Source organism: Engystomops pustulosus, chromosome 1 (assembly GCF_040894005.1).
Source record: "Engystomops pustulosus chromosome 1, aEngPut4.maternal, whole genome shotgun sequence".
In the NCBI taxonomy this organism is placed as follows: domain Eukaryota; kingdom Metazoa; phylum Chordata; class Amphibia; order Anura; family Leptodactylidae; genus Engystomops; species Engystomops pustulosus.
Window position 1 is genome coordinate 182,723,595 of NC_092411.1, and position 13,037 is coordinate 182,736,631.

The 13,037-nt window shown below is 46.8% G+C and overlaps 1 protein-coding gene across 1 annotated transcript in view; it reads right to left on the reverse strand.

Moving 5' to 3' along the window:
- ANTXR2 (ANTXR cell adhesion molecule 2) overlaps positions 1-13,037 on the reverse strand; it is a 145,352-nt gene that overhangs the window by 56,781 nt on the left and 75,534 nt on the right. The window contains exon 13 of the mRNA XM_072114472.1: positions 12,813-12,908. Within this exon, the coding sequence (XP_071970573.1) occupies positions 12,813-12,908 (96 nt within the window). The remainder of the gene's footprint in view (positions 1-12,812; positions 12,909-13,037) is intronic.

The window sequence follows — 13,037 nt, forward strand, 5'->3', positions numbered from 1 at the left end:
AATTCAGTAGGGGTTGGATTTCTATTAGGCAATAACTCAGTGTCATCTCATCCGGCATAGTACTGTGCTTCCTTTGATACTTGGCTAGAAAATAGCCATAGGAGAATACAAACAGCTTCTTGATCTTGAAGCCTACAGTAGCGTTCTATATATTTGATTTCTGGTTGATCTGCTGGTGGCTGTAGTTTCTGCAGTGCATGTACTTGCCAATTCTGAGCAATTTGTAGTGAGACTTGCGACCGCTGTGTTCTGCGCTTAGTGGCGCACATATCCATAGCAAAGGCTGAAGTGGCAAAATTCAGTAGGGGTTGGATTTCTATTAGGCAATAACTCAGTGTCATCTCATCCGGCATAGTACTGTGCTTCCTTTGATACTTGGCTAGAAAATAGCCATAGGAGAATACAAACAGCTTCTTGATCTTGAAGCCTACAGTAGCGTTCTATATATTTGATTTCTGGTTGATCTGCTGGTGGCTGTAGTTTCTGCAGTGCATGTACTTGCCAATTCTGAGCAATTTGTAGTGGGACTTGCGACCGCTGTGTTCTGCGCTTAGTGGCGCACATATCCATAGCAAAGGCCGAAGTGGCAAAATTCAGTAGGGGTTGGATTTCTATTAGGCAATAACTCAGTGTCATCTCATCCGGCATAGTACTGTGCTTCCTTTGATACTTGGCTAGAAAATAGCCATAGGAGAATACAAACAGCTTCTTGACCTTGAAGCCTACAGTAGCGTTCTATATATTTGATTTCTGGTTGATCTGCTGGTGGCTGTAGTTTCTGCAGTGCATGTACTTGCCAATTCTGAGCAATTTGTAGTGGGACTTGCGACCGCTGTGTTCTGCGCTTAGTGGCGCACATATCCATAGCAAAGGCCGAAGTGGCAAAATTCAGTAGGGGTTGGATTTCTATTAGGCAATAACTCAGTGTCATCTCATCCGGCATAGTACTGTGCTTCCTTTGATACTTGGCTAGAAAATAGCCATAGGAGAATACAAACAGCTTCTTGAAGCCTACAGTAGCGTTCTATATATTTGATTTCTGGTTGATCTGCTGGTGGCTGTAGTTTCTGCAGTGCATGTACTTGCCAATTCTGAGCAATTTGTAGTGAGACTTGCGACCGCTGTGTTCTGCGCTTAGTGGCGCACATATCCATAGCAAAGGCTGAAGTGGCAAAATTCAGTAGGGGTTGGATTTCTATTAGGCAATAACTCAGTGTCATCTCATCCGGCATAGTACTGTGCTTCCTTTGATACTTGGCTAGAAAATAGCCATAGGAGAATACAAACAGCTTCTTGATCTTGAAGCCTACAGTAGCGTTCTATATATTTGATTTCTGGTTGATCTGCTGGTGGCTGTAGTTTCTGCAGTGCATGTACTTGCCAATTCTGAGCAATTTGTAGTGGGACTTGCGACCGCTGTGTTCTGCGCTTAGTGGCGCACATATCCATAGCAAAGGCCGAAGTGGCAAAATTCAGTAGGGGTTGGATTTCTATTAGGCAATAACTCAGTGTCATCTCATCCGGCATAGTACTGTGCTTCCTTTGATACTTGGCTAGAAAATAGCCATAGGAGAATACAAACAGCTTCTTGAAGCCTACAGTAGCGTTCTATATATTTGATTTCTGGTTGATCTGCTGGTGGCTGTAGTTTCTGCAGTGCATGTACTTGCCAATTCTGAGCAATTTGTAGTGAGACTTGCGACCGCTGTGTTCTGCGCTTAGTGGCGCACATATCCATAGCAAAGGCTGAAGTGGCAAAATTCAGTAGGGGTTGGATTTCTATTAGGCAATAACTCAGTGTCATCTCATCCGGCATAGTACTGTGCTTCCTTTGATACTTGGCTAGAAAATAGCCATAGGAGAATACAAACAGCTTCTTGATCTTGAAGCCTACAGTAGCGTTCTATATATTTGATTTCTGGTTGATCTGCTGGTGGCTGTAGTTTCTGCAGTGCATGTACTTGCCAATTCTGAGCAATTTGTAGTGGGACTTGCGACCGCTGTGTTCTGCGCTTAGTGGCGCACATATCCATAGCAAAGGCCGAAGTGGCAAAATTCAGTAGGGGTTGGATTTCTATTAGGCAATAACTCAGTGTCATCTCATCCGGCATAGTACTGTGCTTCCTTTGATACTTGGCTAGAAAATAGCCATAGGAGAATACAAACAGCTTCTTGATCTTGAAGCCTACAGTAGCGTTCTATATATTTGATTTCTGGTTGATCTGCTGGTGGCTGTAGTTTCTGCAGTGCATGTACTTGCCAATTCTGAGCAATTTGTAGTGAGACTTGCGACCGCTGTGTTCTGCGCTTAGTGGCGCACATATCCATAGCAAAGGCTGAAGTGGCAAAATTCAGTAGGGGTTGGATTTCTATTAGGCAATAACTCAGTGTCATCTCATCCGGCATAGTACTGTGCTTCCTTTGATACTTGGCTAGAAAATAGCCATAGGAGAATACAAACAGCTTCTTGATCTTGAAGCCTACAGTAGCGTTCTATATATTTGATTTCTGGTTGATCTGCTGGTGGCTGTAGTTTCTGCAGTGCATGTACTTGCCAATTCTGAGCAATTTGTAGTGGGACTTGCGACCGCTGTGTTCTGCGCTTAGTGGCGCACATATCCATAGCAAAGGCCGAAGTGGCAAAATTCAGTAGGGGTTGGATTTCTATTAGGCAATAACTCAGTGTCATCTCATCCGGCATAGTACTGTGCTTCCTTTGATACTTGGCTAGAAAATAGCCATAGGAGAATACAAACAGCTTCTTGATCTTGAAGCCTACAGTAGCGTTCTATATATTTGATTTCTGGTTGATCTGCTGGTGGCTGTAGTTTCTGCAGTGCATGTACTTGCCAATTCTGAGCAATTTGTAGTGGGACTTGCGACCGCTGTGTTCTGCGCTTAGTGGCGCACATATCCATAGCAAAGGCCGAAGTGGCAAAATTCAGTAGGGGTTGGATTTCTATTAGGCAATAACTCAGTGTCATCTCATCTGGCATAGTACTGTGCTTCCTTTGATACTTGGCTAGAAAATAGCCATAGCAATAGGATAGCATTGTTTGGTTTTAAAAACTCAAAAAAAAACAAAAAACACAAAAAAAAAAAAAAAAAAACACAAAAAAAAAAAAAAAAAGTAAAAAAAAAAATAAAGTTATAACTCTCATTTTAAAAATGTTTAACCCGAGGGCGAGGGGTAGAGGACGAGGGCGGGGACGTGGGCGTCCAACTACTGCAGGGGTCAGAGGCCGTGGTCCTGGGCGGGGTGAGACACCACCTGCTGATGAGGGAGCAGGGGAACGCCGCAGAGCTACACTCCCTAGGTTCATGTCTGAAGTTACTGGGACTCGTGGTAGAGCACTGTTGAGGCCAGAACAGTGCGAACAGGTGATGTCGTGGATTGCTGACAATGCTTCGAGCAATTTGTCCACCACCAGTCAGTCTTCCACGCAGTCCACCCATGTCACCGAAATCGCCACTCCTCCAGCTCCTGCACCTCAGCCTCCTCCCCCCCAGTCTGCCCCCTCCCAGGAAAATTTGGCATTTGAACCGGCATACTCTGAGGAACTGTTTTCTGGACCCTTCCCACAGTCACAAACCACTTGTCCGGTTGCTGCTGAGCAATTTTCCGATGCCCAGGTTTTCCACCAGTCACAGTCTGTGGGTGATGATGACCTTCTTGACGTAGTGGAAGTGTGTAAAGAGGTGTCCGACGATGAGGAGACACGGTTGTCAGACAGTGGGGAAGTTGTTGTCAGGGCAGGAAGTCCGAGGGGGGAGCAGACTGAGGGATCGGAGGATGATGAGGTGACAGACCCAAGCTGGGTTGAGAGGCCGGGTGAACACAGTGCTTCTGAGACGGAGGAGAGTCCTCGACCTGAACAGGTTGGAAGAGGCAGTGGTGGGGCCAGACGGAGAGGCAGGGCCAGAGCTGGTGCATCAGCGCCACTGTCAACTAGTGAAGCTCCCGTGGTGAGGGCTCTTGCGGCGAGGGCTAGATCTTCAGAAGTGTGGAGGTTCTTTAAGGAAACACCGGATGACCGACGGACTGTGGTGTGCAACATTTGCCAAACCAGGCTCAGCAGGGGTTCCACCACTACTAGCTTAACTACCACCAGTATGCGCAGGCATATGAATGCTAAGCACCCCACTCAGTGGCAACAAGCCCGTTCACCTCCGGCCGTGCACACCACTGCTCCTTCCCCTGTGTCAGCTGCTAGTCAGCCCCCTGCCCAGGACCCTGGCACAAAAACCCCATCGTCGCCTCCACGATCCTCCACAGCATCCACCAGCGTTCAGCTCTCCATACCCCAGACGCTGGAGCGGAAACGCAAATATAGTGCAACCCACCCGCACGCCCAAGCCCTTAATGTGCACATCTCCAGATTGCTTAGCCTGGAGATGCTGCCCTATAGGCTAGTAGAGACCGAGGCCTTTCGCAACCTCATGGCGGCGGCCGCCCCTCGGTATTCGGTCCCCAGCCGCCACTACTTTTCCCGATGTGCCGTCCCAGCCCTGCACCAGCACGTGTCAGACAACATCATCCGTGCCCTGACCAACGCCGTTTCTGACAAGGTCCACCTGACCACGGACACGTGGACGAGTGCTGCCGGGCAGGGCCACTATATATCGCTGACGGCACATTGGGTTAACTTGGTGGAGGCTGGGACCGAGTCTGACCCTGGGGCTGCTCATATACTGCCGACGCCGAGGATTGCGGGGCCTACCTCGGTCCAGGTGTTTCAGGCCTACTATGCCTCCTCCTCCTCCCACCCCGCCTCCACCTCCTCCTCCGAACTACCATCCGTGGGCACGGCGCCATCAGTCGGTAGCTCTAGGCACAGCAGCAGTGCCGTCGCTAAGCGACAGCAGGCGGTGCTCAAACTGCTGAGCCTAGGCGACAAAAGGCACACCGCCCAAGAGCTATTACAGGGCATCACGGCGCAGACTGATCTGTGGCTGGCACCGCTGAACCTCAAGCCGGGAATGGTTGTGTGTGACAACGGCCGTAACCTGGTGGCGGCTCTGCAACTCGGCAGACTGACACATGTGCCATGCCTGGCCCATGTGTTAAATCTGATAGTGCAGCGTTTCCTCAAGACATACCCCAATCTGTCTGATTTGCTCACGAAGGTGCGCCGCATCTGTGCGCATTTCAGGAAGTCCAGCCCAGATGCTGCCACTCTCAGGGCAGCGCAGCGCCGCCTCCAACTGCCCGCTCACCGACTGTTGTGCGACGTGCCCACGAGGTGGAATTCAACACTGACCATGTTATCCAGAGTTTACCAGCAGCGCAGAGCGATTGTAGACTGCCAGATGTCAACTTCCACCAGAACTGGTAGTCAGGTCAGTCAGCTTCCTCAAGTCTACAATGAGGAGTGGACGTGGATGTCTGATATCTGTCAGGTGCTGAGTAACTTTGAGGAGTCAACACAGATGGTCAGTGGCGATGCCGCCATCATCAGCCTCACCATCCCGCTGCTTGGCCTGTTGAAAAACTCTCTGGTCAGCATGAAGTCGGAAGCTTTGCGCTCGTCACAAGAGACGGGGGAAGAATATTCCCTTGTTGATAGCCAAAGCACCCTGAGGTCTGTTTCTCAGCGCATATCGGAGGAGGTGGAGGTGGAGGAGGATGAGGAGGAAGAGGAGGAGAATGTTGGCGAGACACAAGAGGGGACCATTGTTGAGTCCTTCACTGTTCAGCGTGTATGGGCAGAAGAAGAGGAGTTGGAGGAGTTGGAGGAGGAGGAAATGGACAGTCAGGCCAGTGAGGGGAGTGAATTCTTACGCGTTGGTACTCTGGCGCATATGGCAGATTTCATGCTAGGCTGCCTATCCCGTGACCCTCGCGTTCAAAGAATTTATTCCAGCACCGATTACTGGGTGTTCACTCTCCTGGACCCACGGTACAAGCAAAATCTTCCCACTCTCATCCCTGGAGAGGAAAGGAGTGTGAGAATGCATGAATACCAGCAGGCCCTGGTGCACAAGCTGAAACAGTATTTCCCTTCTGACAGCGCTAGCGGCAGAGTGCGTAGTTCTGCGGGACAAGTAGCGAGGGAGAGTAGGCGAGCAGGCAGCTTGTCCAGCACTGGCAAGGGTACGCTTTACAAGGCTTTTGCCAGCTTTATGTCACCCCAGCAAGACACTGTCACCTGTCCCCAGTCTCGGCAGAGTAGGGCTGATCTTTACAGAAAGATGGTGAGGGAGTACGTAGCTGACCATACCATCGTCCTAAATGATCACACAGCTCCCTACAACTACTGGGTTTCAAAGCTGGACATGTGGCACGAACTGGCGCTGTACGCCTTGGAGGTTCTTGCCTGCCCTGCCGCTAGCGTCTTGTCCGAGCGGGTTTTCAGTGCAGCTGGTGGCATCATCACCGATAAGCGTACACGCCTGTCGACTGACAGCGCTGACAGGCTGACGCTTATTAAAATGAATAAAGGCTGGATTTCTCAGAATTTCCAATCTCCACCAGGTGAAGGAAGCTCAACCTGAATAATTGATCCACTCCTCCTCCTCCTCATTTTCCTCCTTCTCCTCCTCTTTGTACAGTAAAGCAGAGGAAAATGGCTATTTTTTGACAGGGCCCACTGGCTCTTGCTATAGTACTTCATGCATTTAATTTTTCTGGAGGGCCACCTACCCGGTCCTCTGTTTGAAACAATTTTTGTGAGTGCCACATACAGGCACTCAATCTATTCCATTTTTCTGGAGGGCCACCTACCCGGTCCTCTGTTTTAAAAAATTTTTGGGACTGCCACATACAGGCACTCAATCTATTCCATTTTACTGCAGGGCCACCTACCTGCTCCTCTGGTTTGAACAATTTTTGGGACTGCCACATACAGGCACTCAATCTATTCCATTTTACTGCAGGGCCACCTACCTGCTCCTCTGGTTTGAACAATTTTTGGGACTGCCACATACAGGCACTCAATCTATTCCATTTTACTGCAGGGCCACCTACCTGCTCCTCTGGTTTGAACAATTTTTGGGACTGCCACATACAGGCACTCAATCTATTCCATTTTACTGGAGGGCCACCTACCTGCTCCTCTGGTTTGAAACATTTTTGGGACTGCCACATACAGGCACTCAATCTATTCCATTTTACTGCAGGGCCACCTACCTGCTCCTCTGGTTTGAACAATTTTTGGGACTGCCACATACAGGCACTCAATCTATTCCATTTTACTGCAGGGCCACCTACCTGCTCCTCTGGTTTGAACAATTTTTGGGACTGCCACATACAGGCACTCAATCTATTCCATTTTACTGCAGGGCCACCTACCTGCTCCTCTGGTTTGAACAATTTTTGGGACTGCCACATACAGGCACTCAATCTATTCCATTTTACTGGAGGGCCACCTACCTGCTCCTCTGGTTTGAAACATTTTTGGGACTGCCACATACAGGCACTCAATCTATTCCATTTTACTGCAGGGCCACCTACCTGCTCCTCTGGTTTGAACAATTTTTGGGACTGCCACATACAGGCACTCAATCTATTCCATTTTACTGCAGGGCCACCTACCTGCTCCTCTGGTTTGAACAATTTTTGGGACTGCCACATACAGGCACTCAATCTATTCCATTTTACTGCAGGGCCACCTACCTGCTCCTCTGGTTTGAACAATTTTTGGGACTGCCACATACAGGCACTCAATCTATTCCATTTTACTGCAGGGCCACCTACCTGCTCCTCTGGTTTGAACAATTTTTGGGACTGCCACATACAGGCACTCAATCTATTCCATTTTACTGGAGGGCCACCTACCTGCTCCTCTGGTTTGAAACATTTTTGGGACTGCCACATACAGGCACTCAATCTATCCCATTTTACTGGAGGGCCACCTACCTGCTCCTCTGGTTTGAAAAATGTTTGGGACTGCCACATACAGGCACTATCCAAATTAAATTGTCTCCATAGCAGCCTCCACACGTTGTCTCCATTGCTACCTCCAAAAGTCGTCCATATAGCTGCCTCCATACATCGTCCCTTTATCAAACGAGGTGTGTCAGGCAGAAATTTGGGTTGTTTTCATGGATTCCACATCAAAGTTGTTAACTTTGTCACCACCCTGCTGTGTAATCCCCAAAATATACTGGCAAACTTTTACCATTTAGGGATATTATTTCAGCGCTTCTTGCGCATCTGTTTACATTCCCCTCACCCGGCATATCCTAAACTTATAAGAACGCTACTACACTTGATCTTATACAAAAGGTTCTTAGAAGTGCTGTTTGGGGAGTAGCCTAGAGACAGGGGCTTGGATTGGCGAAAGCTCGCCTGGCAGCGGAACGCCAGCTCCATGCGCATCATGCGCTTCTTGCGCATCTGTTTACATTCCCCTCACCCGCCATATCCCAAACTTATAAGAACGCTACTACACTTAACTTGGTGCAGGCTGGGACCGAGTCTGACCCTGGGGCTGGTCATATACTGCCGACGCAGAGAATTGCGGGGCCTACCTCGGTCCAGGTCTCAAAGGCCTACTATACCTCCTCCCACCCCTCCTCCACCTCCTCCTCCTCCGAATTACCATCCGTGGGCATGGCGCCATCAGTCGGTAGCTCTAGGCACAGCAGCAGTGCCGTCGCTAAGCGACAGCAGGCGGTGCTGAAACTGCTGAGCCTAGGCGATAAAAGGCACACCGCCCAAGAGCTATTACAGGGCATTCCACATCAAAGTTGTTAACTTTGTCGCCACCCTGCTGTGTAATCCCCAAAATATACTTGCAAACTTTTACCATTTAGGGATATTATTTCAGCGCTTCTTGCGCATCTGTTTACATTCCCCTCACCCGGCATATCCTAAACTTATAAGAACGCTACTACACTTGATCTTATACAAAAGGTTCTTAGAAGTGCTGTTTGGGGAGTAGCCTAGAGACAGGGGCTTGGATTGGCGAAAGCTCGCCTGGCAGCGGAGCGCCAGCTCCATGCCAAGATCCAACTAACATAGTTTTAACTGCAGCACCTTTAATCTACTACTAGTTCACTGCCTCCATACATGGTCCCCTTATCAAACGAGCTGTGTCAGGCAGAATTTTGGGTTGTTTTCATGGCTTCCATGTTAACTTTGTCGCCACCCTGCTGTGTAATCCACAAAATATACTGGCAAACTTTTATCATGTACCGATATTATTTGAGCGCTTCTTGCTCACCTCCTTTGGTTCCTCTCTGCCACCCATTGGTTTGAAGCCTGAGTCCATTTAGGGTATGTCGCCATGCCACTCTCTAGCCTGCTGCCGCTGCCTCTGCATGCCGTCCCCTATAGTGTCAGGGTCAATTATTGGATGTTTTAGATGCTATCTAGCTTCATTCTGTCACTCTGTCATGGCCATGCTGTTGCCCATAATTTTGGCATAATGGTGCGATTATGCAGCCTCAGAGGCATCCATGCATGCTGCCCCTGCTGTTTCCTGTCCATTTCCGTGGTGTTTCCATCCTTTTCTGAGGTTCCCAGGTGTTTGGCCAAGCTTCCCTGTGCAGAGCCTTGGTCCCCTTGAAAAATGCTCGAGTCTCCCATTGACTTCAATGGGGTTCGTTATTCGAGACGAGCACTCGAGCATCGGGAAAAGTTCGTCTCGAATAACGAGTACCCGAGCATTTTAGTGTTCGCTCATCTCTAGTATTCTCATCTGGGCACTCACATTCAGTTTCACTAATCTTCCATATATAAACATTCCTCCAATTGGATGTTATTAAAAAAAATGTTCCTATGTGAAGATAATTTCTCATAAATGTAGTCATTCTGTCCCTTAGAAACGAGATAGCTTCCTCGGATACGACCACGTCACTCTCTGGCAGCGGTGGCCAGACTTGGGCTTTAGAGTCCTGCCTGACCTCCTGGATTCAGTGTTCATTACCACAGGACGGCTGTGAGATATGCAGTAAATCCCGGACATTTCATATACAAAACCTTTTTGTTTATTTGTGCAATCTCTCAGGCAGAGGTGGCCGTATCCAGAGGAAGATTTCTCGTTTCTAAGGGACAAAATGACTACATTTATGAGAAATTATCTTCACACAGGAACATTTTTTTTAATAACATCTAATTGAAGAAATGTTTTTATATGGCAGATTTATCAAACTGAATGTGAATGCCCAGACGAGAATACCCCTTTAACTACTGCATGCACACAGTCAAATCGTCTTGAATAACCACCCTCTACTTTTCAAGTATTGTATCTCTTAATATAACCAGTCTCCACTTCTCATGGACAGCCTCCTCAAGCTCTTCATCCCCTCTGTATAACCAGCCTCCACTTCTCATGCACAGCCTCCTTGAGCTCTTCATCCCCTCTGTATAACCAGCCTCCAATTCTCATGCAAAGCCTCATCCAGCTTTTAATCCCCTCTGTATAACCATCTTTCACTTCTCAAGCACAGGCTCCTTGAGCGCTTAATCCCCTCTGTATAACCAGCCTCTGCTTCTCATGTGCAACCTCCTTAAGAACTTCATCCCTTCTGTATAACCGGCCTCCACTTCTAATGTACAGCCTCATCCAGCTCTTCATCCCCTCTGTATAACCAGCCTCCACTTTTCATGGACATCCTCCTCAAGCTCTTCCTCCCCTCTGAATAACCAGCCTCCGCTTCTCATGCACAGCCTCCTTGCGCTCTTCATCCCTTCTGTGTAACCAGCCTCTGCTTCTCATGCACAGCCTCCTTGAGCTCTTCCTCCCCTCTTTATAACCAACCTACACTTCTCATGCACAGCCTCCTTGAGCTCTTCATCCCCTCTGTATAACCAGCCTCCATTTCTCATGCACAGCCTCCTTGAGTTCTTCATCCCTTCTGTATAACCAACCTCCACTACTCATTCACAGCCTCCTCGAGGTCTTCATTCCCTCTGTATAACCAGTCTCCACGTCTCATGCACATCCCCCTCGAGATCTTCATCCCCTCTGTATTAGCAGTCTTCACTTCTCAAAAAAAATGTCCCAATCCCCTGTGCATTACCATCTTTCACTTCTGCACAGCCTCCTCACCCTTGTGTATAATCATTTCTCCTGCGCGGTTCCCTCCAGTTTTCCAGCTTGCCTGCAGCCCCACAGCTTCTCAGTCTAGCCGAGCAGAGCTGACTCTGCTTCTGGGTACTCTTTGTACCCACAAGAGTTTCTCTTGCTAAAAAGTCTTATAGTCCAAAAAATATGATAATATAGCAATATATAGCAACAATATAATTGTTGCTTTCGAGAAATTCTCCATCAATTATTTTCCTATTTGGTGCAGAATGTGCCATATTTATTCTCCTTTATTATGATTTCCCTCTTGCACTATCTATATTCTACCTTTCTCATTTTGCGCTGGGTTTTCCAAACTGCTCTTGATATGTAAGGTCCAAAATTAATTTAAGTGGTAAGCCTAAGTGCCAGAACTTTTGTCTCCTACTATGGTTCGCATGTAGTCAAGGAGCATTTACATAGAGAAGAAAAAATCTTTTCAGCAACACTGGGGCATATACAAAGTAGGCAGGGCATAATGGAAGGTCTCGGAGAGTCGCCAGGATGAATTTTTCTAGGTTGAGGTTGTACTGCTGTAATCGGTTAAACATGGCTGACTAATCTCCTTCTGCACCGGATGGTAAATTGGTTATGGGTAGTATGGACTGATGGTCAGACTAGGGATTGCACAACACATAATAAAATGGATCATAAAGTATGCATGCAGCAGAACTGTGACAAGACATACTACAAGTATGGAATAATTGTGGTGATTAAGCAATGCACTTTATGCACAAAATAAATAAAGTGAATTTTTCCACAGAATGAGGGTATATTCACACGGCGTTATGCCCACCTGACGGGCATACCGCTGTGCGCTGGAGAGGAGGAGGTGACCCCTCCCGCACGCCGCACACATGGGAAAAGATAGGGCATGCTCTATCTTTTCCCGGTGTACGGCGTGTAACGGTATCGCCGGGCCTCCATTGCCACCTATGCGGCCGCATATACATCCCCACAGACGGGTGTGTGAATGCACCCTAAATTGTACAGTATTGTATATTTTAATACACAATAATGGAATATACAACAATGAAATTCAATAAATATTGAAAAAAGAAAACATTGAAATATTCACTTAAAAGGGATGGAAGAACAATATTACAGAAAGAAGATGGTAAAATAGCAGATGCTTCTAAAAAACATTTTGTTTGTTAGCGTGCAAACCAGTCAGCTTACCTACCAGCATTTTAAAAGTGCTTTTAGGCAGAAATGTGGATTGCTTTGATTCACTTTATCCAGTAACAATATCAAATTAAAACTGCATTCATGATAATCTGGCCACAGTAAGAATATCTAAATGCAAGTGCATTGCATCAAAAAGTACATATCCACTAGTAGAGATTATAAAAGCTACCAATATTAAAACTATTAGCAGTGGCCGTCAAGACAGCACCATGGATATGGGGAAACTGCCATCAGGATGAAACACATTAAATTATAGATTAAATGGAATATTGTTTTATATCTAAAATAAATGTGTTTTTTTCTACAATGGATTAACATATAACAGATGAAGGGCTATAATGGACTACAACCCAGCAATTTCATTTCCAGTACATTTCTAAAATATTTTAGTATAGATGGACCAGGTAATGCCCTTCTGCTAAGCTGCCTCCTATAAAATAGAAATACAATGATTTTAGAGCATCTGTAAACATCTGGCCTGTCACTTGTGTCCAAGACACCATATGGAGGATTATTTTAATTTATTGTTTCTTTATTATCTATTTTCTACACTTAAATGTCATATAGATCATCAGAAATCTATAGACAATGGATCTTAAAATGAAAGCTTACCACTTTACAGCAGAGAGGCCAAAACCACCAAAGTAATGCAAGTGCTATCAAAAACAAGATGATGAGTATCGCAATAACAGCAGGAAGTCCACTGCTCTGTGAATGAAGCAAAAATATCATTATTTATGAGATCTTTCATTTTTTTTTATCTCTTCAATTAACGTAAATCACAATCATAATTAACATACAAACGCTTTCCTGTTAATGATTTTTGTCATTATGATC